Raw genomic sequence first — 27,211 nt, 5'->3', positions numbered from 1 at the left:
AAAGCAACATTTGAAATAAAGGTTAGCTTTAATTAAATATAGGCTGTTTGAATGGAATCTTTTTTTTTTTTTCCTTCCCTTGAGTGCCCTTGGCAGTCTTTCATGCAGGTAGTGTTGCATCCCAAGATGGCAAAAATGGCTAAAAAGATGATTTTTCGATTGACGGTGCTGTGCTGATGCCCTGTTTCTCTGTCTTCAGCACCTTTGGATGCTGAGCTCCTGGGTGCAGCCTCGGGAGATGCACCTGTACCTCTGTCTGCAAAAGCCTCCCCTGCATGCAGGGCACGGTCCTCTTCTGCCAGGCTGCAGCTCCTCTCCTAGCACAGGCAGCACGTGTTGGTCCATGCCAAGCGCTGCCTCCTTGTCGCTGGAAGGTGAAAAATTCAGGAGTGCAAGGGTTGAGACGTCGAGGGTGATGGCTTCTTACTCTCTTCTTTACCTTAAGGAAACAAGAACGTGGCACATGTACATTTAAGGCTATAGGAAAAAGGTAGTGTTTAAAAATTGACTTGTGTGCTCTTCATTTATTTACACAGCCCCACCGGAGAGGTCGTGTTCACGTTCCCTTGAAGAGCACGTGAACCCCTACGAAATGTGCCCTTGCTGCCATAGAAAAATGTGTCATTCTCTCCCACTGTCTCATTTGTAATATTTGCTAAGTATAACATGTCATATGTACCTGGATGGCTGCCCTGAGCGCACACCATCTCAAAGACAGGGATAATGAATTGCAGATGTGGAGCAGGCTGTTTTCACTCATTAGCTTGATTTCTTAACCAACAGATTTAGCAAAGGATGTGTTTTCTATTGAAGACTCCAATAGTGATGCTGTTAAATCCAAACGCTTGTTATCTGATTTCATGAAAAAGCATCTGGAAACATTGCTTAACTTGTTGAAACATCTTTGTTCATTTGAATAAGTCAAATAGCTGCTTTTTTTCTTTGAAGTTTAAAAAAATAGAAGCCTGAAAAACAAACCAAGTGCTTCCCAGCTGAGACCTTGCAGAAGGCATTTCAGCTATAGCCACTTTTTTTTCCCCAGAAGGAATAAAGCACTGAAAACTACCTTGCGTTCTGATTGAAGAGAGCCCTTTCCGTTCTTCTTGTGGCAGCATGTCAGTGATACCACAGAAAGGGAGGCTTGGCATGGGTTCATAAATGAGTAATAATGTCAAACACATATGATTGTTTTGCTACTTCCTCCGAGTGGTCGAAGGAAGGAAGTTATGCATATAATTTAGCTGGGCTTCAGGAAATAGTTTGATACAGTTCTCTGCAGAGAGCAGCTCTGCAACCCTAATAGCTAAAAGCAGAGGCTACCGTAGCAAAAGGTGGCAGGGAAGGGAAGCAGGCATTTAAGAAAGAGAAAGAAATGCCTGCTAGAGCACTGCAAAAATCACTGCACATCTCTTTTGGCATTGATCTGCGGGAGAGGGAGGATGTGTGGAAGCGGAGTTGGTCTGATCCGTGGAAGTCCCCTAACGCCTTGCACAGTGTGGAAAGAAACCTCAGTGCCGAGAATGCTGTAGTGCTACCTGGATAAGAGGCAAATGCGAAAAATGAGAGCAGCAGCCTGATTTTCTTAAGGGCTTTTGTGCAGTAATAAGGTTTTTAAAGGAGAAGGAGATGGCACTTGAAAATTAAACTTTAAAATAAACCCCCAAAACTAAAACCTTCGGCCTTCTTCCTGCCTGCAGCAGGACTGTTGTGGCTGCTGGTGTCTGGTGCCCTTCTAGTGCGTGTAGTGATGCTCAAGGCTGTGAGAGCAGCCTTAGCTCAGCCCTCGTCATACGTGCTTTATGGCACAATCTTTAATTGCATGATCAAATACTCCTCTCCCCTGACAGCATACATACGGGCTACGGGAAAGACACTGTTCAAGGAAGGGGGCATCTCTCCATCGTTTTTCTGCTTCTCATTCAGTTAGCGGCAGCGGCTGTTATTTATTACTCGCCATCTAATGCCTTTGGTACATATGGAAGCATTTGTTTCCTTTACGGTCTTTTCAAGGATCTTTGCTATCCACTGGGGTATTTGAGTGCCAAGTTGTTTTCTGTAAGCGGAGACTGCCGATCTGTGCAGCGCAGCAGCAGGAGAAGGCACAGGGAGAAGACGATTCGGGGCAGGTCGGCTCCCAAAGACAAGAGGCAGAAGTTGGCTGACGTTGTTTTTTCTCTTCCCTTCATTGCCGTGTTTGTCCCTCCCTGATGCAGGCAGGAGTGCGTAGCTACAGAAGAAAACCCTCAAGTGTTTTTCTGCTGTTGCGAGGGCAACTATTGCAATGAGAAATTTACCCATTTGCCTGAAGTCACCGGCCCAGAAGGTGAGTGACTGGGTGGAGGGGGAGTTGGGGTCTCTTCCTCTAGACGCAGTTTGTGATGACTTTGAGTTGTTGGATGTTAAGCAAAAAAATACGGCCGACAGGACACAAAGTACCATTTTGGTTACAAAGTCCAGAAATCCTTCTGCTGGGATTCTTGAAGAATAGTTTTTTAATGTTTTTTCACTCTGTGGGTAAAGTGTGTTGTACCAACACCGCGTATACCATCAGTAAGGATTAGATTTTTATGGTGGACGTTCACAGTGGGCTCTTACAAAACAAAATCCCACACAAGGAGAAGAGGGCGGTGTGATTTATCCAGTACGGGTCATCTCAAACTCTTAGAAGGTATTTGACACCTTCTTCATTAATTTTCATAGGTCGTAGGTCTCCAAATATCTTGGGCATCAAGGATTTTTGCATTTGATTGGTCTTTTCTTGGTCTGAGGATTGAGAGGGAATGGGTATGTGTGTCAGCTTTCAGAGTTTGCAGATATACTTCAAGGAAGAAAAGTAATAGCAGGTCCTTCTTCAGAAGCTAATAGAAAAATGATGATTCTTTTAGCTGTAGGCTTGCTAAAGTATCATTCAATAAAAATTATTAAAGCAGGTGGATCTTTTCTTTAGGATGGTTTCTTTTGCTATCAACTACCTGCATTTACTGAGATGTTCCAGTAGACCATTATCAGGTTTTCCTGCGCTTTCCTGTTAGGTTTTTAATTGTTTACATGGGTTTTATTATCTCCTGTTATTAATGTACCCGTAGCAACCTAGTAGCAAATATTCTTTCTCTCACAGTTTTTTGTTTAATTTGGCAAGTCTTGCTATTTTTTCCTTCCCTGTCTCCAACATAGCAACATGGCTCCATTTAGTATTCCCATTGTTTGTGTCTCAACTGCACTGATGTAATTTGGAACAAGAACTACTGTGGGAATAGTGCATTTGATTGTGGCTCCGGCAGCATTTTACTAAAAACTGACATCTTGTCAATCACTGTAAAAGGCAAAGCAATGCTGCGAGGGATTTTGTGCTCGCTTAATACATGCGGAAGGGTTAAGAGGAGGAAATTTTCTGCTTTTACGTATCCCAGCAAGAAATACCCATCTTAAATAAAGGTCAGATGGAGGCTTGGTTTGCAAAGTGTGGTTTGGACCATTGCAACTTCATTACTAAAAGCCATATGGAAAAGAGTAAACTGCGGAGCCTTATGAATACTGTTGGATGTGATGGGACGTGCCACTAAGCATTGTCAGCTTTGGAGAAGAAGGAAGGATGGGGTTTGTTTGGTTGCATCTGGACGTGTAGCTGACAGTGCTGTTGCATGCCTGAAGGGTCCTTTCCCTCGTTTACCCTGCTCTTTTCTCGCAGTCATATACGAGCCACCGCCGCCAACGCCCTCCTTGCTCAACATCCTGGTGTACTCGCTGCTCCCCATCGCTGTCCTCTCCATGGCCATCCTCTTGGCCTTCTGGATGTACCGTCACCGCAAGCCTCCCTACGGGCACGTCGACATTAATGAGGTGAGGGAGTCGCTCCCCTTTATTTGGACCGTCCAAAAGGCGTGGAGGCTGCTCAGTACACGTTCACATCCACTTTTGCTTCACTCTTTTCAGGTGGCCTAACTTTTCTTCTCTATCTTTTTGATAGTTGGTGGTACAGTTGGCCTCCGTGGTGGTGTTAGCATCCCCTGTGAGGCTGATGGGTTTAGACGGGGTTATCACCATGTCCGAGATTCCTAAGGGATGGAGTTACACAGCCCTGCTGGGTGGCTACCTTTCCCCCCAGACTCTCAAACCCGTTGCCTGATTTCAGCCAACTTTGCAGAGGAGCAGAGATCACAGAGATGATAAAGTTCCTACCAGCTTTATGGGGTGAGGGGAGATGCTTTCCTTGCAGAAGCTCAGTTTTTATGAGCCATCAGAGAATGCATGCAGGCGGTCATCCTCATGGCCCAAAGCCATCGGGAACTGGTCCTTGCTGGCTCTGCTGTGCCCTGAGCCTTCTGGTTTCTTCTGAAGGGCCAAGCAGCTACCTCTCCCTCCCTCCTCTGCCCATTACAGCCCATAGCGTGAACCTTTCCCATCTGAAAGCAGATAGGACAGAGCTCCAACCCCACACATTCTGCGGGGTTGTGTTGTTCTCCTGGACAAATGCAGAGTTTAAACAGATACGATCTTTATGATGCTGACAGACCTGTTTACTGCCCATTGCTAGGGTTATGTGAAACACGCCTAATGAAGTGCAAAGCTATGGGAGGTTTTAGGTGTAGTTGGCTGTTGGGTCACAAAGATCAAAAAGCTCCTACTTTTGGCAGGAGGTAGCCTTGAGGTCATCGGTGTTTTACAGCCCAAAATAGCTCTTGCTTTGAAAACATAGGAGAATTCAGATTTTGCCAGAGGATGGCAGGCAGTAGTTCGACACACAGGGTGACACTTGGAGGCGTAGATTGTTATATATGTTCTATACAAATACCCTACAAAGCAAGACAGGGAATTTCGGGCTGCTCTTGCTGCAAAAGGTACCTCTAAATAATTTGTATTAAATGTCACTTCTTTACGCCTCTTTCCCCGTACGCAATCTCTCCATTCCTCCCCTCCCTTTGTTTTACAGTCCAGCTTCAGCTGGTGACAATGTTCTTCTCTCATGCAGGACCCCAGCCCGCCACCCCCTTCTCCCTTGGTTGGCCTAAAGCCTCTGCAGCTCCTGGAGATCAAGGCAAGGGGACGCTTTGGCTGCGTGTGGAAAGCTCAGCTGATGAACGACTACGTAGCAGTGAAAATCTTCCCTATTCAGGTGAGAAGGGTATTGCATTATGTTCTCACTTGCCAGGCTTCCTCACCGGTGCTGAGATGCTCTAAGTGCCTATGGAGGTGTTTTTAAGACCATAATAAAGATGCATTTTGGACTCTTCTGCTGGGGGAAAAAGTTCAAGGACCCTCCCTTCCTACACTTTTCTCTGTTATCTCATTACCAAATGCTTCCTGTAGTAGTAGTTGTTGCAAGAAGGGCAAAACCAAGCACGTTTTGAAATCTACAGGGTATTTTAACTTCACTGCAAATGTCCGTGTTGTTAAAGTCCAGCAAGGCAGTGTGCAGCTGCAGTGCCCAAAGTGCACAAAAAGGACCAAAGCCCTGGCTTTGTGTGTCCTGCCTGGGTAGATTATAAATCTGGACCTGATGGGGTTTACAGCTTAGAGATGCACAGCCCCGGCGCTGTGAAAGCTAATTGCACTGCGGCGTTCCTGTCAGCTCACGTCTTCCGCTCTAGGAAACCTTTGCACACTCTCTAGGAATTGCAGATGGAAAGAGAAAAGCAATCAAAAGTCAAATGAAAGAAGAATGACTGAAACATCTTTGTGCTCCTCAGCTATCTCTTTCTTTGTTAATTTTTTGCCCCATATTTGTTGTTATAGCGTTGCTGAAGGAGATTTGCACATCTTCTGTCCAAGCCAGCTGTGACCTGCTAGTAAATATTCAATAGGGCCTAGATTAGATTTTGCAATCGTAACAATTACAGCTACAATGCAGATCTGGGTGCTGTATGCACAGGCTTTATTCTTGCAAGCATCCTTAGGAAATCTTGATAAATCTTATTTCTCAGTGAGGCTGGGTTTGGATTCCTCTCCCCTCCCCACACACGTGCTTTAGGAATAGCTGAGGATAATTGTGGAGAAGGGAGACCGAGAACAGCAACTTCCAGTCTTTCTCCAGCCTTTCGCCTTTAGGAAAAGCCTCGTTTTGAAGGGATACATCACATCCGAATGCCGAAGGATGATACTAAGAGGAACGTGAGCAGCTCTGACTGAGCTGCCGGAGCTGTTTGCTCTAAGGGAAGCGTGATCTTTGATGGTGCATTTCTCCCTGCTTTAGGATAAGCAATCTTGGCAGAGCGAGAGGGAGATTTTCAATACTCCTGGCATGAAGCATGAAAACCTTTTGCAATTTATCGCAGCAGAGAAAAGAGGGACAAACCTAGAGACAGAGCTCTGGCTGATCACAGCTTTCCACGACAAGGTAACGTATCGTTGCACGTACATTTTGGGAAGGCAGAGAGGCAGCTGGTTGTGAAGCGGCAGGATTTGGTGTCTAATATTCTCCAAGAAGCTCCCCTGTAATCTATCCAGTCTGTCCCTGGTGAGCCATGGCTCACTCGTAGTGGAGAAGTGCTCCTGCTCCCCTCCTTCAAAGGCCCTTCCTTTCAAAAGCTTTCAAGGCTTTCCTACACAAACGTAGGATTAATAAAGGTGGGACTTGGGGAGAGAGAAAGGCACAAAAGGCCACAGCTCACGTATGTGGTGGTCACCATCTCAGCGTGCATAGATGAGCACGTGGGAGCTGGGCGTTGCAGACAGTTGCAGTCCCAACTCACCCGTTGCAGATGGGCTCCGTGTTTGCTTTTGAAGCTCGGGGCGTATCTCCCATTTCATGGATTGCTTTAGTTATCAAACATGACTAACACTTAGAATAAAACAAACACGCACAAATCCGGAGTTGAGCCAGCAGTGTTATCCCTCTGTTTAATCCAAGGTCTACTGAGTCAATCATTGCCACAACCAGCTGATACAATGCATCATCTTCTTGCATGGAAGGCTTTCCCCTTTCTTAGGTTGGATGAATTGCTCTGTTTTGAGATGATTTTGTCCCTTCCTTACCTCCCTCCCCTTTCCTGGCAGATTAGCAGACTCCTTTTAGACATCCAGATACTTTCTGTGCTGTCAAGGGCTGAGGACTCATGAACGCTTCTGGTTTTTATTTCTTCTTCTTTTTTACTTTTGCTAGTGATTCCTTCCCCCCTGTTAAATCAAGGTTCAAATTTCTCAAGCACTCATTAAAACCATTTTCTAAACCGATGAGTGGGCACATCTGTCACGTAGCAGGGTCTGCGATTAAGAACATATGATGTCCTGTTTCGCAGGGCTCTCTGACGGATTACCTGAAGGGCAATATTATCAGCTGGAATGAGCTCTGCCATGTTGCAGAAACAATGGCCCGTGGCTTGTCCTACCTTCATGAAGATGTCCCTTGGTGCAAAGGTGAAGGACACAAACCTGCCATAGCACACAGGTATGGCCTCTTTTCGTTGATGCCATTCAAGTGCTGTGTTCAAATGTTTGCAACCTCTTTGAAATTATGCTGTTGAATGGAGGAGGAGATTGTGCTTTTAGGAAGTAAATGCCTTTTAACCCAACAAATCCTATGCTAAGACAAGCATTTTTTTTACCCGCATATGAAATGGTGAAGGGGAAGTAAGCATCTTGTCTGTGAAACAGTCACTATGGTTGGTAGTGGTTTATGGCAAATGTCTGAAGGGTAGGTGCTTCCCTCTTCCACCAACTCTTCTCTTGACATGTCGTGGGAAGGGAAATCTGGTTGCTGCAGAACCGCTCCTTGAAAGGACTGCACTTGATAAATCACATTATAATCCGTGTATTTCTACGGCCGTACCAAGATTTGGACCCTATTTTTCCCTAAGTGTTTCAGACTGATAACTGCACTGCGTGTCTTCCCATAGAGCTTTTGATCATTAGTTAAGAAATGAAGAAACTGTAGAAATGCAGAAAATGGCTGCTATTTATTTTTCACTGTCGTTTTATAGTGCCCACATCGTGCCAGGGTGCTTATGAGAGACACCAGAGCAGGCACCACGGTGCCTCCGAGACCTCTTGGCACACGCTTCAACCCACCTGGGTGGCAGCACCGTGGGGACAGCGGGAATCCAGAAAGCAGTGGATGAAGCCGTCCTTATTGCAACAATACTTGTTTTAGCCCTTCTCCGCAGTCCCACATTGCTTGCCCTGGACTAAAGCATCACTAGCGAGCGGTTTGCTAGTGGCACAGCAGGAGGGGGGAGTTTTCCAGAAGGGATTTATGTGGGCTACACGCCGTAATCCGTGGCCGTACTCACCCGCCGCCCACCGCATTTCATCTAGGAGGGACTTAAACCCCACGTCCAGCTGCAGCAATTTGTACCCGATCTAGCGGGGCCGTCTTCATGTACGGCAAGATAATCCCAGTTTTTGCAAGGTGTCCCTGCCCCCGAAACACCCCCCCTCCCTGAACCTGAAGGTTTCTGAGAGCTGAGGGCTGTTGAAAGAGCCTGCAGCTGCCTTTGTGCTGCTCCTGGAGCTGACCCCTGTGTCCCTGACATTTGTCCCTGTGGAATAAAGGCAGTGGTTTATACATGAAAATTCCTGAGGGTGGGGAAGAGAGAAAGGCTATAGAAAGGCTTTAAAGCAACAGATCGTGCTCATTAGTGTCCCCATCCATTTAGCAAATGATAAAAGATGGAGAATGCACCGTTTGTGTGAATTTAGCACATACCTACGGCAGAGGGATTTCAGGACACAAGGGATTTCCCTTGGATTATCCCACTCCTTTTAGTTTTATTTTTGTTTTAAAAGAAAACACCAAATACATTTTAAATCTGGGAGGAGGGAGTATTTTTGAATGGCTTCACACAATGCGTGCGAAGATGCCGGAGTTGCCAGGTGGGACTACCCGAGTCGCTGCTGGGCAGGGGTTCAGCGAACGCCTTCCTGGCCCCTGGCACTACAAAAAGGATTAAGGTTATGGGATCGCTTGTTGGTGCGAAAGTGCCCCCACGTGGAAGCTGAAAATAAAATCTCCGGTGTCTGAATCGAGTTAACGCACCCGTCGTTCATAGTCCGCTCACTCCCTTATTCCCTAGTTTGAAGCATTACACGGAGAAAGAGATTTTCTTCTTTTCAGGCCACTTTCCTTTATCAGTGATCATTTTAGGATGCTCTAATGCATACGGTGTTAGTGGGAATTCTACTTGGCGTGGCTTGGATCAGGTCTTTCTCCCTGCCCTGCATATGTTTGCATCGCAGCTGACACTTGCCAGTTGAAGGTGGTTTGTGGAAGGAAGGAAAGCATGGAAAAATGGGGAAATATACGGAAATAGGGGAAAAAAAGGAAGTGCAAAGGGAAGTCCCTGCATCATGTATCAAGATGTAGTAGTTAACTGTTGCACGCCCAAAGGGCAGTGCGGGTGAACAACAGCAGCAAATGCCCATACAATAATACTGGTTTACATCTCGCTTTGCTTTGGAACCGTATCGTTCAGGCAGGCTGGCTAATAATTTCTGTGTCGTCCTCGTTGAGCCACTGTTCTGCAAAAATCTCGTGCACAATCTGTACCATTCTGGAGGGCATAATCCCCTAATGCTGCCCGAGCAAAGGAGTTTATCTGTGTCATTAGATGATGGCTGTTTTCTAAGCCTGTGGGGAAACTGCTATAGCACGGAAGCAGTCAGTCTCTAAGACGACAGGTATTAGGTAAATGGTGTTTTTGCACCTCAAATTGCACCTCGAATGCTGTGTTCAGTTTTGGGCCCCTCACTCCAAGAGAGACATTGAGGGGCTGGAACGTGTCCAGAGAAGGGCAACGAAGCTGGTGAAGGGTCTGGAGCACAAGGCTGATGGGGAGCGGCTGAGGGAACTGGGGTTGTTTAGCCTGGAGAAAAGGAGGCTGAGGGGAGACCTCATCGCTCTCTACAACTGCCTGAAAGGAGGCTGTAGAGAGGTGGGGGTCGGTCTCTTCTCCCAAGTAACAAGTGATAGGACGAGAGGAAATGGCCTCAAGCTGCACCAGGGGAGGTTTAGACTGGATATTAGGAAATTTTACTTCACTGAAAGGGTTATCAAGCCTTGGAACAGGCTGCCCAGGGAAGTGGTTGAGTCGCCATCCCTGGAGGTATTTAAAAGCCGTTTGGATGAGGTGCTTAGGGACATGGTGTAGTGGTGGTCTTGGCAGTGTTAGGTTTACGGTTGGACTTGATGATCTTAAAGGTCTTTTCCAACCTATACGATTCTGTGATTCTGTGATTTTCTGGGTAACGGAGGGGTACAAATGTTTTGCAGGCTCTGCAAAACTGTATTGTGTCCCTAGAAACCCCGTGTGTCCCCTTGAAGTGATGGAGGCTGGTTTCTGCTAGGGTTCCCTGTCTGTATGATGCTCTCCAACTTCACACCCACTTCCCCCGTCTTAATCCTCGAGCCAGAAATGCCCATCATGCTGTGTTTCGCTTAGAAAGGAAAAATCCTTTCTTCCGATTTTTTAAGCTCAGAATCAGGGGCTGGGTGGTACAGGATGATTTTTGCTCGCGGTGCTTTGAGCTGGTGCTCTGGCATCTGAGGCCGCAGCGAGCAGCCCTTCTCTATGCTCCAGCAGTTTCTCTCTTCCCAAAGAATTTTGACAGGTCTCTCTAGTGCGGAACAATTGTATCTGCCCTCATTAATTATTTTGTGCAGGCCTGCAATGTCCTGCAATCAGCAGGGTCACCGAGTGAATTGATGATAGGGAAATTATAATGCTGAGCATACAGGACAATTGCCATCTGCTGTCTAAGGTCTGTAATTTAATTACATTGCCAAACATTCCTTTTCAGATGAAAATGCGGGAAGCCCAGGGAACAGGGCTCGACTGGTTAGGCATCTCGACCCTCCTCCACCCCGCCTTTCCAGCCCCTGCAGATTTACCTGAGCTACCCTGAAACACAATCCTGCTGCAGCGTAGGACTGACACAAATGTCCCCATAAAGCCACCTTCAAGCACAGACCCACCATCTCTACTGCAAATGCTTACACCTACCCGTCAGCTGCCCGGTCCCATCCCGACAGCTCGTCTGAGTGTGGGCTCACCCCCTCCTCTGCTTGCTTTCCAACCCTCCAAATTCTGCAGGGAAGATCAGTCCAGCAATTAAAACATAAGTGTAATAGATGACTATGGCAAAAGTCTGTTGAAATGTGTAGTCAGGGTGAACAGAGTCCCACCGGCATCTGCTAATTTCCAGAAAGATCTAATTTTGTAGATAGCAGCAAACATCCTTACTAGGATAAAGAGTAAATTCACCTCCTTAACCTGTCTTGCATTTGTTGTTGGGAGTGAGAAATGTAAGAAGTGCCCAGAGGTGGGGGCCCACAGCTGGTGCTGAGAGCAAGAAACAGTGCCTTATAGTGCCTGCTCTAATTAAAACACCCCCTTCGTATCACTCCTTGCTTTTATTTTGAGGTTAATTCACGGTAGACTTCGGCTGACTCTGTGCCGGGCAGCACAGGGCTGCTTGGTTGCGTTTCAGGGACGCGGGCAGCCAGGAGCAGCTGAATTTGCCAGCGCTGGCCATGCCGGGGAAGGAAGGAAGGAGCTGATTTACTGGGGGCTGCTGAGCCTATAGACTTAGAACGTGTTGCAATGTGATTTAGATGCGTGCCGTAATAAACCCTTCCCAAACTTGCTTCTTGGCTTGTCCGTAGGGACTTCAAGAGTAAAAATGTCTTGCTGAAGAACGACTTGACGGCAGTGCTAGCCGATTTTGGACTAGCTGTACGGTTTGAACCTGGAAAACCTCCAGGGGACACTCATGGACAGGTAATCATTATCGTTAACAATAACATTTTAAAAAGTTGGGCTTGCCATAGCTCCTCAGGAATGGGGGGTAGTTTGTAGAGATGCATTTAATTCTCTTGGAGGTATGTATTTTCCATAAAAGCTTGTGCTCAGACATAAATTCCAGGAGCTGCTTTGATCTGGGTGAGCGGGGAGAGCGCTCGGGCCCTCCCGACCGCTGTGCAGGAGGAGTCCCCCCGGCCCCGGGGGCAGGCGGCTTCTTCCGTCAAACACGGGTCTTGCTGACTCTTTACTGTCTTGGTATTAAATATTAATGCTCCTAAAATTATTCATTTATTTTTAAGAATTCAGCCAGGCTGGCTGCTTGGGTGACCTTTTGCAACAGCAGATCTTGCGAGCTGGCTGTGTGCTGCATAAACAATTTACTATGTTTTTATGGGTTCTTAATTTTCTGCCTTTGCATTGTGGTGAGCGGCCCCTCATTCTGCTCTCGTGCTGGGGCACAGCAAGGCCAGCATCCCTCCCTTGTGCCTCTGGGGATTTTTGAATGCCCATCTCCAATGCAGGCTCCCTTTTTACCTTTATCTCAGAAGGAATGAACACTTTTCTGGGTTAGCCCCCCCCCCAGCTTTCCTCATTTTTGCCCTCTTTTTTGGGGGCTTTTCCAGTATTTTCCACGCCTTTTCACATCCTGCTTCCCCGTCCCCACTGCCTGAGGTAACAGCAAGAACAGATGAGAACTTCCTAAAGGAAAATATTAAAGGCATTTCAATTCCCATGTTAAAAAGGTGGGGTTTTTTCCCTTGCTCTGCTCTCCACTCTCTTACATTATGGGCTATAATTCTGCCATGTATATAACCACAACCACACGAGGAGGTCGGTATGGCTCTGTCTGGACTAAACACAACAAGATGGGCACTATAATGAGGACTGAATCCCCTCAGAGTGAGAGGGGATCTTTTCCAAACAGATCACAGCAAGCCAGGGTACAGTAGACTTTGAAGGGTTCATGCTTTACTACTCCTGTGGATGCAGGAGACTTGTTTTATCCAGGGCTGTCTAACCAACACCTTTCCCTACCATTTCAGGATATATCAGTTTTACTCTTCTCCTTTTTTTTAATAGATTTAAATTTTTTTTTAGTGAAAGGGGATTGAGCTTTCAACGACTATGATAACCAAGTCTGACTTGACCTCAGAGTGTTCTGTGTGTCTCCAAAGACAGCATTTTCTCATGCAGCGTGTGCTGCTGGAGCAAGATGCGGTGGGATGCAGAGAAGGCAGGATTTCATCCGTACTCACTGTGCCACGCTGCATTTACGTTAGACGTATAGTATACGCTGAATGAATACCACGCACGTGGCTGTGCACTTTGGGTTTTTCCTTCAGGTAGCTTATCTGGACTCGAGTGATCTTAATGAGAATCGGTGTCAGAAAAAACAGCCCCCTTTTGCTTGTTTTTTGAGGGAGGTGCAACTTTAGCAGAAGTAGTCTTAAGGCTAATGAAATGAGCTGTCATTCACCTCCAACCAGCGGAGGCTGAGGGGCCCAGCTGGAACGTAACTTGAGTTGTTTTCTATCTCTGTAGGTGGGGACAAGGAGGTATATGGCTCCCGAAGTGTTAGAGGGAGCAATCAACTTCCAACGAGACGCCTTCCTGAGAATAGACATGTATGCAATGGGACTGGTGTTGTGGGAGCTAGTCTCCAGATGTAGAGCAGTTGATGGTAAGAATAACGATCGTCTCTTCCCTGGAGGGCTCTGTTACAGTGTGGTTTACTGGTCCAAGAATGGCTTTGTTTAAAAAAAAAAAATAATCAATGGCATATTTTTATTAAGCAGCTAACCTGTTTTTCACTTGCTTGTTTTTTAACGTAAGCTGTCATTCTCTGTAGATAATAACCTTTGTAGTGTTCAAGCCTCAAAGTGCTCTTAACTATGCCAGTTACATTGCAAATTGGCTGAGAACTCAGAGGGAGAAGGAGAAGGTGATTCCTCCGTCAGTGGTGGGTGTCCTTTAGTCCTGAGCCTGCCCTGTGCTGCTCTCCATGGCACTCTGCGTTCCTACCTGTGACCAAGGCAGGCTTTGAGCTCCGGAGAAGAGCTGCGCTCAGCTCCGGCTTGGCTGTCACACCTCACTTCTGCAGGGCAGTGTGGTAGCCTGAATGGAAAGCCCAGAACTGAAGCACCTTGGTGAAACAGCAGGAACACAGGGCTGGAAGGATCTTCTTGGGTCAGTAAGCCCATTTCCCTGCTATCGTAAGTCATTAGGTATTAATCTCTGACTTTTGCTGATCAAGCCTTCTCCTCAGCAGTGGGCTGAGTTTGTTGTTCCATCTACAACTTCAGAGGATCTCACCTTCTCCAGAATGATCCAAAAGAATGAACTTTCATGGTGTCTGCTTTCTCAGGTTTTTTATCCTAAAATGATGCTGCAAAATGGGGCATCTTTTCTGTCCAAAGAGCACATCTGCCCTTTGGTGACACCCTCGCCCTTTGCAGGACCTTGCCCCTGGTCAGGGAAGCAATCATTTCATTGTAGTAGCTCCAAGGCTGTTTGCTCCAACTTCTTTCTTCATGTATAGATATGGGCGCTCTGGACTGAATATCAAGTTCATAAATTAACAGTACCTCACCTGGACTTCATATGCTTTTGTTAGTATTACAGTAGGACCAAGGAGCTTGATTATAATTAGGATGTCTGCATAGGTGTGTGGTAAGAGAAGGTCTTTTCTTCACAAATTTACTGTCTAACCAGATAAAATGCCAGAGGAGCAGGGAGGTAGGAGCACACTGGGGTGAAACAGTGGTACCCAGATCACTCAGGTAGGAATAACCCTTCTCTGTTGAGGGCCCCCAAGTATCCACTTGGAGTTTTGCCTGTCATGTTTGTGATCTCCTTCCAACTCTTCTCAGGCAGCAGCTGGCCACGATACTCCAGGTGCCATACACAGCACCATTAAATCAGAGGGAAGGCTTCCTTTGGGATGATGGGGAGTTACGCTGAACCTCATCTGCCCTTCTAGCTCAGAAGTGATGCTGTGTAAACAGCTCGTTTGGCTTAGACATCACCAGTGCAGCTCTTCATAGCCTTGATTCCTCTTGGAGGAAGAGGAAGGGAAGGTTGTGAGCCTTATTGTGCCATCTGTTGGAACGAGTGTTTCAGTTTGGTTTAGTGACTGGCATTGTGTCAACAAGAATAATGATAAGCTGTTTTAGTGATTTCATTTTTTTTAGAGTACCTAAACATCACGTTGTTGGTGTCACAGTTCATGACCAGATAAAGTGGTCAGCTCTTTTATTTTGGTCTGGAAAGGCCCTCTTGAAATATCTCCACTCTTGAAAGAGGTCACTCTTTGCTACTGAGAAACCACAAGAGATGCCGTGGAGCACCCTGAAAAAGCCCATCAGTTAAGCTGGGCTGTCGTTTGTGAGAGAGCATCTACACATTGCCAAAAGCCAAATGACGTTTCAATAAGCAGAAGTTATTGCTACCGTCCGGCGTCTGCACTGATACTCATAACAGTTGTCTCATTCCCATGGCCCAGGGCAGTTCACAGCCATAACCGGTATAACTAAAGCGTTCAGAAATCATTTTGCACTTAGGAGCTGGTACTTGGGACAAGTGCATCTGGCTCCAGCGTGTCAGGGCTGACTCAAACCTATGAGCCAGCCAGATCACAAAGCAAGAAATTTTAAGTGTTATATATGCTTGACCTTGCTAGTCAGGGCCTAAAATGAAATTATGCTCACGCTGAAACCATTCTCTAGGTTATTGTGTGTTGAATTGCTATGCTAAAATGTGAGGAGGACGGGCTGATTTGCTCTTTCTATTAAAATAAATCATGGACTACCTGGCAAGCCTCCTCAAGGAGAGCGGTGGGATTGGGAGGCCCAGCTGAGGGGTCGGATTCGTAACTCGACGAGGTGGAAAATGCGTGGCCAGAAAAGCAGCGGGGACAGCAAAGTCCATTGTGCAGGAGGAATGTAAATCACATTTGTCTGCAGCGACATGTGAACTTCAGGCTTTGCTGCGGTGGGTTGAGGTTGCTGTGGAGCCGCAGCTCACTCGTGCGTGGGGAGGATGTGGCTCTGTGGAAGACATTTCTGTACTAACCCGCTTCTCCATGTGCACCTTAGGTCCGGTGGATGAATACATGCTGCCTTTCGAAGAAGAAATAGGTCAGCACCCATCCCTTGAGGACCTGCAAGAAGTGGTGGTTCACAAGAAGATGCGCCCTGTGTTCAAGGATCACTGGCTGAAACACCCCGTACGTCCCTCCTGGTTAACGGTGGAAAATGTTTTCCTGTGTGACGGGAACAAGGGATGTGGTTATGCATCACTCGTTAGCTTCAGAGGGAAGCTGACCAGTCTGACCCAGTGCACAGACCTGCTCCCCGGTGCTAGAGCGAGTCAGCACCAGGGAATGAGGGGTTGCTTAACACCTTCATGCTCCCCTTTCCATTTGTCCCTTGTATTTAGAGAGTAAACCAGCTGATTAAAGTCAGCCAGTGCTGAACGTGGAGCGTGCGGTGGTTTAGTAGGACCCATTTAATATGGTGAAAGAATGGAAAATGAAGTCCCTTTCATTAAGAAAATGATCCATACCATTGGAGACGTGTTCCTCACAAGCTAGATAGCATGCAAGACTTGAACAATTTTTTGAGGAGAAATTAATTAGACGTGAAGGCAAGCAGACAATGAAGCAAAATGCAGCGTGGGTTTCCCAGAGGTAGATCATCTCAGGCTCGCGTTTTTAATAAAAGAGGTGATTTTTTTTCAGACCGGGAAACTGAGCAGGTGATGAAATCTCACAGGGCTTCTGTAAGAAGCTAAATGCCTCTATTCTGACCAAACTGCCGCGGTTTTGGCTAGACTCAGGTGTACTAACTCATTGCCTAGAAGTCAAGGAGAGCTGCGGGTTGTAGATAAAGATGAGTGTTCCAGTTCAAATGAGGGTTCAAATAAAAGCTGTGCTCTTCCGGCAGCGTTGAATTTGGTTACTTTGGGGATATCTACAGAAGTGATTGCAAACAAAGCAACGGTTTCGTAGTAACTGATATGGTGCTGCGCTCTCATGGTTTTATCATGGGAATCGCAATACTTGATGTCTTGTCTTTTAAAGCTTTAACTGCTGAATCTCGGGGTGTATTTTGATATTAAAAAAAGTACTTTTGGGGCTATGAAAAAAAAGCTGGATGTGACCAAGCCCTACAGCCTTAGAAAGCAGAAGCTTAAAAAAACCTGAAAACACATATTCAAAGTAATTTTTAAAGCTCATTTCATGATAATGCGCATACCGTGGAGAAAATATTCTTAGTTTTTCTTTACAGCATTCAGCTGTGTTAAGTGGACCTCCCCGTCCGCTGCAAAGATGGTCCCCGGAGCAGACTTTGTTGCTGAAGGTGCTTTCTCCCTTGTTGTCCGCAGGGCTTGGTGCAGCTCTGCGTGACCATCGAAGAGTGCTGGGACCACGATGCGGAGGCTCGGCTCTCGGCGGGCTGTGTCGAGGAGCGCATTGCGCAGATCCGCAAATCCGTAAACGGCACTACCTCGGACTGCCTCGTCTCCATCGTGACGTCCGTCACCAACGTGGACTTGCCGCCCAAAGAGTCTAGTATCTAAGTCCTGGTTCACTTTTGTCTTTCCAGACTCAGTGGATTTAAAAAAAAGAAAAAAGTTTTAAAAAAAAAAACCCACACAAAAAAAAAAAAACACAAACAAAAACACAAAAATCCAACAAACACATGAATGCAGCTGCTATTTTATCTTGACTTTTTATTATTATTGTTATTATTATTATTATTATTTTTTTGGATTGGATCAATTTTACCAGCACATTGCTCTACTGTATTAAAAAAATGGACATTTCAGCAAGCATTCAGGTGCCGACTAATGAATGCAGAAAAGGTGCAGGTACCTCAGAACCTCAACAAACTCACTTCAGTTGTTTTTATTTTATTCAGTTTTCTGGGTTTCTCTTTATCGGTCTGTCTCTGAGCGGAGCATCTATGACATAAAGGAAAACCACCTACCATCTTAGAAAACGCAATGCTGCAAACTGTGGAGGAAACTTAAGACTGTTATATAAAGAATACACCTTCCTCAAAAGGATTTTTTCCCCATTTTGTTTTGGTTTTGGGTTCAGTTCCTTCTTTTTTTTTGTTTGTTTTGGAAGTGAGCTTCAAAAAAAACAGCAGATGTGTCTTTTACGGATCTAACGGGTGTCATTGTAACATGGAAAAAAAAGTAACTGGGCGGAGAATGTTAATTCTTGATGGTAGAATTGAAGGGGGGAGCGTAGAATAGGGGTGGGGAGAGTGACGTTGGACTTGGCAGCATTTGGGGAAACATCATTTGCTATGGAGCTACTTCTCAGGTAACCATTAGAGGAGGGGAAGGACATTTCTGGGCAGAGTATTAACAGCTGCGGCGTATGGAGAAAGCTGAGTTAAAGAGCCAGTGGTTGTAAGCAAGGCACTAGTTCTTTCTTCCTCCAGTATCTTGGGCTTGGGTGGTAAAAGAACAAAGCAGAACTATAATAACCTTTTATTCTTCGACTCCAGATGGTAATGGGAAGGACGCTTTTAAGCAGTGTAATTGGAAGAGGTGGGAAAGTGTGTTCTCAGAAGCACTTCGGTAAAATACTGGAAGAGGGGAAAATTTTTGCGTCTGGCTTTAAGCGCGAGTCCGTTCAGGAAATTTGGCCTTGAGGTTGATGGTCTGTCGGCCCAAGCTACCGGTGCAGATGGTGGAAAGAGGAAAAGTGTGAAAACTGGCTCTATAATTTTTTTTTCCCTTCTTAATTTGGGGTTGTGAGGGGTTGGAAATACCTGAACTGGTGGCGGATGGCCCCTGTAGCATCTGAGAAGCCTATGAACTGCCCAGTTGCAGGGTGCAGAGGCAGCTGAGCAGCAGCAGTGATTACCGCAGCATCTCTCCGACTGGTTTCTTTGACGCTGCTTTCTCCTTACTCTGTGACGAAACTCTTTTGTCTTAAAGTGGTGCATATTCTAAAATACCGTTACTCTTATTATGCCATAAACTCGCTCTAGTCAGTGAATGTTCCTAATGCTGCTGATTCAACATTGAAATATTTTTTTAATTTGCAAAACATGCAATGTTTAAAAAAAAAAACGTAAAAAAAAAAAATACCACAAAACACACACACACACACACACGTTACGTGGCTTCCGAGGTTTAAACTGAAAAAAAATTAAAAACTTCATGACCACAGACCACCTCAAACCAGAAATACCTCAGAATTTTCTACTTGTATGAGTTTTATTATATATTTTGTTAGTTGTGTTGTCTTGTAGTAAGTATATTTTAATGTAAGTTGGCTTTTATGACAAGGGAGTTTTAAAAAAAGAAAAAAAAGAAAAAAAGTTCCAAAATCTTTTAGGAAGTGCTACCATTTTTTTTTTGTTTTATAAAGCACCATTGTAAATAACTGTATACAGTTGTAGAATAACTGCCTATATAAGGTACCTGGGCATTATTCACTCTTATTTGTGAAGGCTGTTTTCCATTCTGTGTTATTTTTTTGGTCTGTTTTAGTGAAAGGACAGTACATCTTTTTTTTTTTTCTTTTTTTTTTAATTATTATTTTTATTTTTTTGACTTTGAATATAACATGTATTCTGTGTCTTGCTAGACTGACAAAGTTATGTCCATTGGATTGCCAGAACTTCTAAATTTTTCTTTGTGTTAAGCCAAAATGCAGTCCTGAACTAATCACCCTGTAACAAAAATGTAAAAAGTCTGTATTATATAAACGAATTGGACTTCTTGCCACTGCCAAATTGTCAGCGTGCACCCTTGCACAGATATAATTTATTAAGCGAACAAAATCACTAATTGGAGAAAATATAAAGAAAATTGAAATATATTTCTTGAAAAATATAGCTTTAAAACCTAGAGGTCAGAAATGAGGACACGGTCCTTTATCTTGAAGAGACATTAAGATAATTGCCTTAATTTGTCTATCTGAATAAAGTCTTAACCTATTCTTTCAAGTTACTGAATGTATATTGCATATTAGTATGTACACATACGTAACTGTATTTCCGTGCGTAGGTTTGGAAGTTTCTGTTTCTTAATGTGCTTCTGTTGAGAACACCTTGACAAAACCAGACAGAACGATACCATTTTGACCCAGCCGATGTCCCCCGTGGTGGTTGACATCTTTGGGCCTGATGCTGCGACATACCTATGCTTAGCATTAAGCGTGTAGGTAGCTCTTCTGGTGTCATAACATTAGGCACTCACTTAATGTTAAGCATGGTCGTAAAGGTTTGCAGGATCAGTATTTTTCATGTTTAATACATTTCTGCACTGAGATTTATATAAAAATGTGACGCTGTTTTAGAAGTGAAGTGATGTAAGGGTTGGGGTGGAGCGTAGAGCAGTTAAGATTGAGTGAATACTTGTTTCGAGGTGGGCTTGCTCCCATTTCCCCTGGAATGGGAGCCAGTTCATATTGCTGCAGAAAGAAAAAAGCTGTACTGTCTTTTAACTGTTAATATCTGTTTGCTGTTCTGGATTTTTTCCTTCAGCATTATGTATTATGACTAAAACAGGCTTATTACAGCAGTTGCTTTTTTATCCTGATTTCTTTAAGAAGCTTTAAAGTATTTATTGAAAGTGCCATATGATTTTCATAGCCTATTAGACAGTCTCTGAAATCTTCTCTTTTGAGAAAGCATGAACAAAAATTCTCACGTGTAGCTTATCTTACTGCAGGGAACTGCACGACTGTACAGACTTTGACCAAACGCTGATTGTAAAGTATTACATCTTCCCTGGTGTAATGGTTCCTTATAGATCATCTTGTCAACAGGATTCAGAAACTGATTTTAAAAAGAATTTCCAAATTGCCTGTGTGCTCAGTTACGAATTTCAAATGTATGTAGGTATGTGTGTCTTGCTATCGCAGCAGAGAAGGAAATCCTGAACTTTTGCTTATTTACAAATTTCTACCAGTTTAGCTAAAGCTGTTCTTTTAAACTGGTATTTATTTATTTTATTAATGAAGACAAGCTCTGATTAACTTACTGGTCTTTCAACGCTTGAGCTGTCAAGCAAGTAGTTTCCTCACCGCTAATCTAGCGTTTGAACTCTCATTGACAACATGATTTTGGTTCTGTTCAGTACTGCAGAGGCTTTTTCCAAGTCAGCAGTCGGGCACGTCCACAGGTGTAGCTGTAATAAGCAATTGCGGCTCTTTTCCTCGTAACACTCCCTTGAATACGATGGGTACAACACCTCTACGTTACTTCCCAAGCACTAAATTTCACTTCCCATTCAGACTTAAAGGAAGTAGCTCTTCAGAAACTTTGCCGCAGAAGTTTATTGTTGACCTTCCTCTCTTGTGTGGCAGTTCTTAGGTGAATATTAACCTTGAATATCCTGGGTGAAAATTCTCCTTGACTTCAGGAGCCAGGATTCCCCGTCTCACCGGTGTAACTCCCTTTATGAATTTATTGCACTGGCTGGACTGGTTTCCTAGGTGGAGGAAGTTTGAGTTCACATTTTGAAACTGGAAATACTACAGGAACTAAAATTGCTTTTTTTTAGACGATAGAGCTGTGACTTGCTAATGAAATTGCATTGGTACAGCAAGGCTGGAAATTGTACGTGGCTCATGTTGAAACATATGTGCATGTTGTAAGAGATGGCTATAAACCAGTCTAACCATCAGTTAAGCAGCACCAGGCTTATTCATTATGATTAAGGATTTTAGCTAGTCCCAGTCATAAAGTTTTCTCTATTTAAGACAAAACCACTTTTTGTTCTGCCTCATTCTTCAGCTGAAATTCTCTTGCAGAATATACTATGCTAGGTAAGGTTACACCCAGGAAAATGCCAAGATCTTTGTGTATGTTTGTTTCAAAGAGAAGGTCCGTGAGTGCCCCCCAGTAACTCCACTGCATTTTACTTGGGTCTCCTGACTCGCGGCTGTTTCCACTTGAAGTTGTTGGTTTCAGTAGAAGCAGGAGAAGCCTTGGGTCCGCTCAGTGCAAGGTTGCTGGGGGGATATTGCCATGTTGGCTGGGTCAGGCCTCGCCATTAGGAATCCTGATCCCCCTTAATATCCCAGCACAGAAACCGGAGAACACACGTTTTATTCCTCTTGTGCTACTTTCTAGGCAGACTGTCAGAGCTTGCCCTGTTTTGCCGGGGAAAGATCTGGTTTCACTTAGTACAGAAGAAACTCGTATTGCAGAGGAAGGTGCTGGTTGATAACGTGACAGTGCTGTTGTTGCAGTCCTCTTCAAGCCACACTCCGCTTGAGAAGTTGCTAAGCAGGAAGTGTCCCGCAAACTATTATCACTTTTACATACAGAATATTGTTTGGTAACATTGTAAATAAAATAGACTATATAATAGAGGAAAAATAAGGACATTTTGACTTTTTTACTTTTGGAAAAATATATATATTTTAGTTACATATACAAACAAAAATTCTACATTGTGTGAGAATTCTTTTATACCACAAATTATTTTTGTAATGTCTAATATGTTTCTGCAGGGAAAAGGGAGAAAGGTCTGTGTACGCACAGCAAATAAATAAATATATATATATATAATGTTTAAATTAAGTGTGCACTACATCAAAATCTAGAGGATAGAACAAGTTTAGCCTGAAGCCAGTTTGAGGAGCAAGTTTGGATGTACTTGGACATGCTTTGAGGACGGCACTGAGTATATGTTTAGGTTATCTTGCATGTCACATCCCTTCTGCTAAAGATGCTTATTGCTTTTCTATGACCATCTTCAGTTTAACCAGGAAGAGTTTTTTCATGTATTCATGCGAGTATCCATGTGTGAGCAGTGTGTCTTTTGGCATATGCCGTGATGCTGCAGTGAGTTGTGAAGTCAGGGTGTTAAGAATTTACCGAGACCAAATAGCCAGGCTGATCTCGCTCGCTGCCGTATCTGTTTATAGCAGCTGCGTCTGCTGCATTGACAATATGATCTGTAAGGAGCTGTTGCCAGTAGAGTCCTGATAAAACCAATTCCTAGAAGTTCCTTCTCTCTGAAGTGACACAACTAATCAGGCTTCACCAGAACACACAGATACGTGCTCTGTGTTCCCAACGTCAGATTTTACGGTCTGGGTCAGAGGCACTAAAGAAAAGGAGCGCTGTCATGTCCAAAGTCCTACTTAGAAAAAAGGCATTCCAAATTTGTGTAACCAATCCAAGGTATTCTAAAAGTATTAAAGAAAAAACCTTAAAATGTATTCTTTTCACTTAAGCTAACTTTTCCCATTGGACTGAAAGTTCACTCCGGTGTTTTTGGTTCCCTTAACCTCGACAGCACAGTGTCAGTGGGGTAAGAGTTTCTGAAAAAAGCTTTAAACCAAACAATACATTGCGCTACCTTGAAGCTGGTTTGACAGTGCGCCTTTTGAAATTAGCGCTTCAACGACTTTAAGCAGGCTCCTGCAGTCGCCGAGTCCTACATCAGTGTTCTTGGTGAAGTCCTGGCCCTGTGGAAGCCAGGGGGAGACTTGCCATCTAATTCAGTGGGACCACGAGTGTGCGTGTGTTCCTGGAGCACCTTCTAAACACACCTGGTCCCTTGCTTACATGGGACTTCTTTTTTAAAACTCTAGTTTTAGGGTGACGCTCGGTTCCCTGACTGAAATAGTAACCTATCGAGTAAGCAGTAATCCTTTTTGTCGGGACACTTCCACAGAAAGAGATCATACTTGTGTTATGTCCATCCAGCTGTTCTGAAATGTAATGCTATTCTGTTGTGCCTTTATTTTTCCATGTAAAAGCAACTGCTGTAAGCTTTTTTTTTTCCTTTACTAGTTTTTTCTGTCTGAAAAAACACTTTTCATTGCCCAGCTGTTATTTCTGGATGCAGTCTGTGATCCAGGTATTTCAAGAACCAATTACCTCAAACCTCATGTTAAACAGTGTTGCTATCTGGATTCTCCTTGATACTACAATATTGTAACATACACAAACAGGAACCTTGCTATATATGGGTGTTTATATATATGTATCATATACATATATACAGGTATATATATGATATATATATGTAAATGGAAAGTGATCCCCAAGGACTGAAGGAAAAAAGCAAAACTTTTTTGTTTTCCAACATTGAAACCAAAAGGGCTTCTCCGAAGCTCTGTAATGGCATTGTGCTGGATATATATCAAGAAAGTGTTTTCAGAAAAGTGCTTCCTTTGTTAGCCTTTTATTTCAGTATTTTAATGGGGCAGATGATGTGATTAAAACACTATTTCTGCATTTTTTGGCCCATTTTGAAGCAGAGGCCTCTTAATCTTTCCAGTTGTTAAAAAACAAAAAAACCCCTCAGTGTACAACATTCCAGTAAGGTTAGTATTGCAAAACTAAAGCATGTTCTGGGAAGACTTCATAGCTTCTGTTTTGTGAAGAGGAAGGCATTGGCCATACCTTACTAAACTTTTCCACTGTTTTGAGGAACTGAAGTTTAACCAGTAACCATCCTAGTCAATTAAAATCCTAATTCAGTAGTCACTGGCATCTCTGCATTGCCACCCATTAAAAACAAAACACCCCAAAAAACCCCAAAAAACAACCCAAACCAAAAACCCAACCATGACAGAGGAGGAGGAGGAGGTTGGAGCATTTCATAGCTCCTGAAGGTGGAATTAGCACCAGAGCAACTTTGTGGATAGCAAAAAACATGTTGGCAAGACCTAGAACCTGTCTAGCCCTTTCCTTTTTCCAACTACCTCCTCCCAAGAACCTTCTCATAAAAGCAGACCTGCAACTACAGTGACTTCTTAATGGTACTTTGCTGAAGAGAATTCTGTTCAGGATATATTTTCTGGGGAAAAAAAAAAAGTTAGACCATTCTTTTCATGAACATTTTACTGTACGTGTTCCCCTCCCAAATGTCTGTTTTTAAAAAATGTATCCATGTAGCTGATGCAACATCATAGTCTGTATTTTACTTGGACAAAATAGTAGCTTTCCAATCCAAAAAGTAATGAATTTACTATTCCTAGTCATTTGTTTAATTAATTAATTACTGGTAATTAATGGCTAGTGATTAATTTACTATTACTAAAGGAGAAAAGGAGATGTTTCTCTTTCCCCATGTTTTCCTCGACTGTCTAATGTTTCTATGGCTATTGATGGTTTATGATTATCTTTGGTAAATCATTTACAAAAGTACTAAAATCTCCCAGAAGGAGGCATTTTGCAATGCTGCTGGCCTTCCAATGGAATAACGATGATGGAAAAGTCGATCTGTTGGTGGATGAGAATTGAAGGAGGTGGTTACTGCAAACTAAGTAACATTCTTGACCTCAATTCTATGCCATAAGTCCGCACAATGCCATTGTCAATCTGCTCAAACTATCTGCTTATGAATTCTGCATGATCCTCATGATAGAGTTGAAAGCTTGATCTTTCACCTGTTAATATTTTCACATTCGTCCTTAAGTTTGACAAATTTTATACTGTAAAGTTGACTTAAGTACAGTTTGATGTCAATTCTTGTGGAAAGAGCTTTCTGCATGTAACATTAGACACATACAGTTAAACAACACAGCATAGTACAAAACTCTCAAGAAAATGTTTTGGCACCAGCAGAAAGAAATCTCACCCTAACCATTTGTCATTTTAAACCATCTTATTGTAAGTTTTACCAGCTACTTCTAAATTTGTGCTTTATTTAAAGAAATAAAATAAAAATCCTAAGACTTGTCTAGCGTAGTGAAATATGTGTATATCAGTTTTAGGATAAATAGCTAAGTCTTATTACGCTGTGTTACTTAACTTGTATATATAGAGTATACATAAAAGTTTGCAGTAACCTGTTTCTCCAGGATTTCCAGTTTGAATGGATTTAAACTCAAACTATGAGATTAAGTAAATGATTTAGAAGATTGCAGAATAAACTGAGTGTAAATTACAGGAAGCTCTATCAGATGGTGAAATAATTTTTAAAGAGTCTTTTGGTCCTTGGCTCAAATTCAATAAGTACTGTTTGTATACCAAGATATGTGAAATGTAAATGTTGTAGGTTATATTTCACTCTTGTAGCTATAAAAATGTAGAACAGAGATAGCTTGTACTACTGAGTTAACAAAAGTTATACTAAAGTATCCTGTTAAAGAAAAAAATATACAGAGAGTTAAGCTCGTTGCTGTAACCCCTTTTGGATTGAAGTGTGCTGATTTTTTATATATGTATATTATATATATATTCTGCAAAAGTATATATATATAAAATGTATATATAAAATGGCCTAATGCAGACATCCATTGTATTGCAGTTATGAAATGAAGACATTTTGGAAAGAACATTGTATCATAGTTCATGAATTTGCAGTGGATCTTTGTTCCTTTTTACTGTGGTATTTTAGAAATGAGTCTCAAGTTTGAAATTAGATCTGCCAAGTTGGAGTTTTGCTGCTTCAGCTTTGCACTGGGTGTCCGAATAAACCAGTATGAATGTAGTATTTGCCCTGTGTGAAGCAGCTACACCCCAACAGATAGGAGAAAAAAAACTAGAAAGAACTATTTCAAGTTTATCTTTTTGTATATGAAAATAAACAGTAAATTACAAATGTTTGCTTCTCTTGTTGGTGCGACGTTAAAAATCATTGTTATTTTATTGTCTTTGGCATCTAGCTGGAGTATTTCCTTTTTTATACAAGAATGTGTTGGTGTTTTAATGGCATCTCTGCTATCCAAAATCCCTAACGCAGTCCCTGCAGAGGCATAGCTGAGGCCTCTACTACCCATCATTTGCTAACTCCTCCAAAGGGAAGAGAGAATTAGCTTGAATCACTGCATCCGTTTAAGTGCGTTGCCTCTTGTAGCACTGTGGTAACACCGCTTATCATTCCTAGCGAAGAACTGTTTGCACAGAGCATTATGTGCATGTTAAGCTGCATCAATACAAAGTCTAGCTGCAGCTGCCAGCGATGGGGGGTTTAAGCTAAATCCCAGGACCTTGCAGTAAAGTGTCTGCTCTTCCCTTCCACCAGCTCTAGCAGAGGAGCAGAGCAGGCAGCAAGGGACAGTGATTGCCTAAATGGTTCCAACCTGATTTACAAAAACTTGCCCGCTAATACCTTAACAGTTGCAGGAAGTCAAAAGTTGCGCTCAATGTACAGCTGCTATCGGGAGCCATGAACAGTATGAAGCAGCATGGCCTGTTCATGGTGTGCCCACTGCAACTGCACAGCCAGGTCCTTGGCGAGGACGGCTGGTTATTTCCTCAGGCAAAAGAGGCTGTTAGCAAGCACGCAGCATGCACAAGTGCTGCAGGGTTCCCAGTCAGGGAAATAGCTTCAGCGTGAGGTACCTGCCGTCAGGGCGAGCCTTGGACCTGGGGCTGAGATGCAGCTTCTATCCACCATGGGTTTGGGGTTTCTTTTTTCCCTGCTTCAGCTAAGTACCGAACAAGATTCAGTGAGGCAGGGGAACTGGACCTGGAAAAAGGTTAAAAAAAATAAAAAGCTTGAGCTCCTTGTACTTGTAGCCGGACAGTGTAATC

The 27,211-nt window shown here is 43.6% G+C and overlaps 1 protein-coding gene across 3 annotated transcripts in view; it reads left to right on the top strand.

Moving 5' to 3' along the window:
• Positions 1 to 26,468, top strand: part of ACVR2B (activin A receptor type 2B) — a 108,886-nt gene extending 82,418 nt beyond the window's left edge. For all 3 annotated transcript variants that reach the window (XM_075492330.1, XM_075492329.1, XM_075492331.1), the window contains exons 4-12: positions 2,214 to 2,323; positions 3,689 to 3,840; positions 4,970 to 5,113; positions 6,191 to 6,334; positions 7,236 to 7,384; positions 11,597 to 11,711; positions 13,278 to 13,416; positions 15,830 to 15,960; positions 17,121 to 26,468. In XM_075492330.1, the coding sequence (XP_075348445.1) occupies positions 2,214 to 2,323; positions 3,689 to 3,840; positions 4,970 to 5,113; positions 6,191 to 6,334; positions 7,236 to 7,384; positions 11,597 to 11,711; positions 13,278 to 13,416; positions 15,830 to 15,960; positions 17,121 to 17,315 (1,279 nt within the window). In that variant the 3' untranslated portion in view covers positions 17,316 to 26,468. The remainder of the gene's footprint in view (positions 1 to 2,213; positions 2,324 to 3,688; positions 3,841 to 4,969; positions 5,114 to 6,190; positions 6,335 to 7,235; positions 7,385 to 11,596; positions 11,712 to 13,277; positions 13,417 to 15,829; positions 15,961 to 17,120) is intronic.
• Positions 26,469 to 27,211: the final 743 nt, after the last annotated feature.

The sequence above is a fragment of the Mycteria americana genome, chromosome 2, assembly GCF_035582795.1.
Source record: "Mycteria americana isolate JAX WOST 10 ecotype Jacksonville Zoo and Gardens chromosome 2, USCA_MyAme_1.0, whole genome shotgun sequence".
NCBI lineage: Eukaryota > Metazoa > Chordata > Aves > Ciconiiformes > Ciconiidae > Mycteria > Mycteria americana.
The sequence above is the reverse complement of the archived record's forward strand: the minus strand, read 5'-3'. Positions and strand labels throughout refer to the sequence as shown.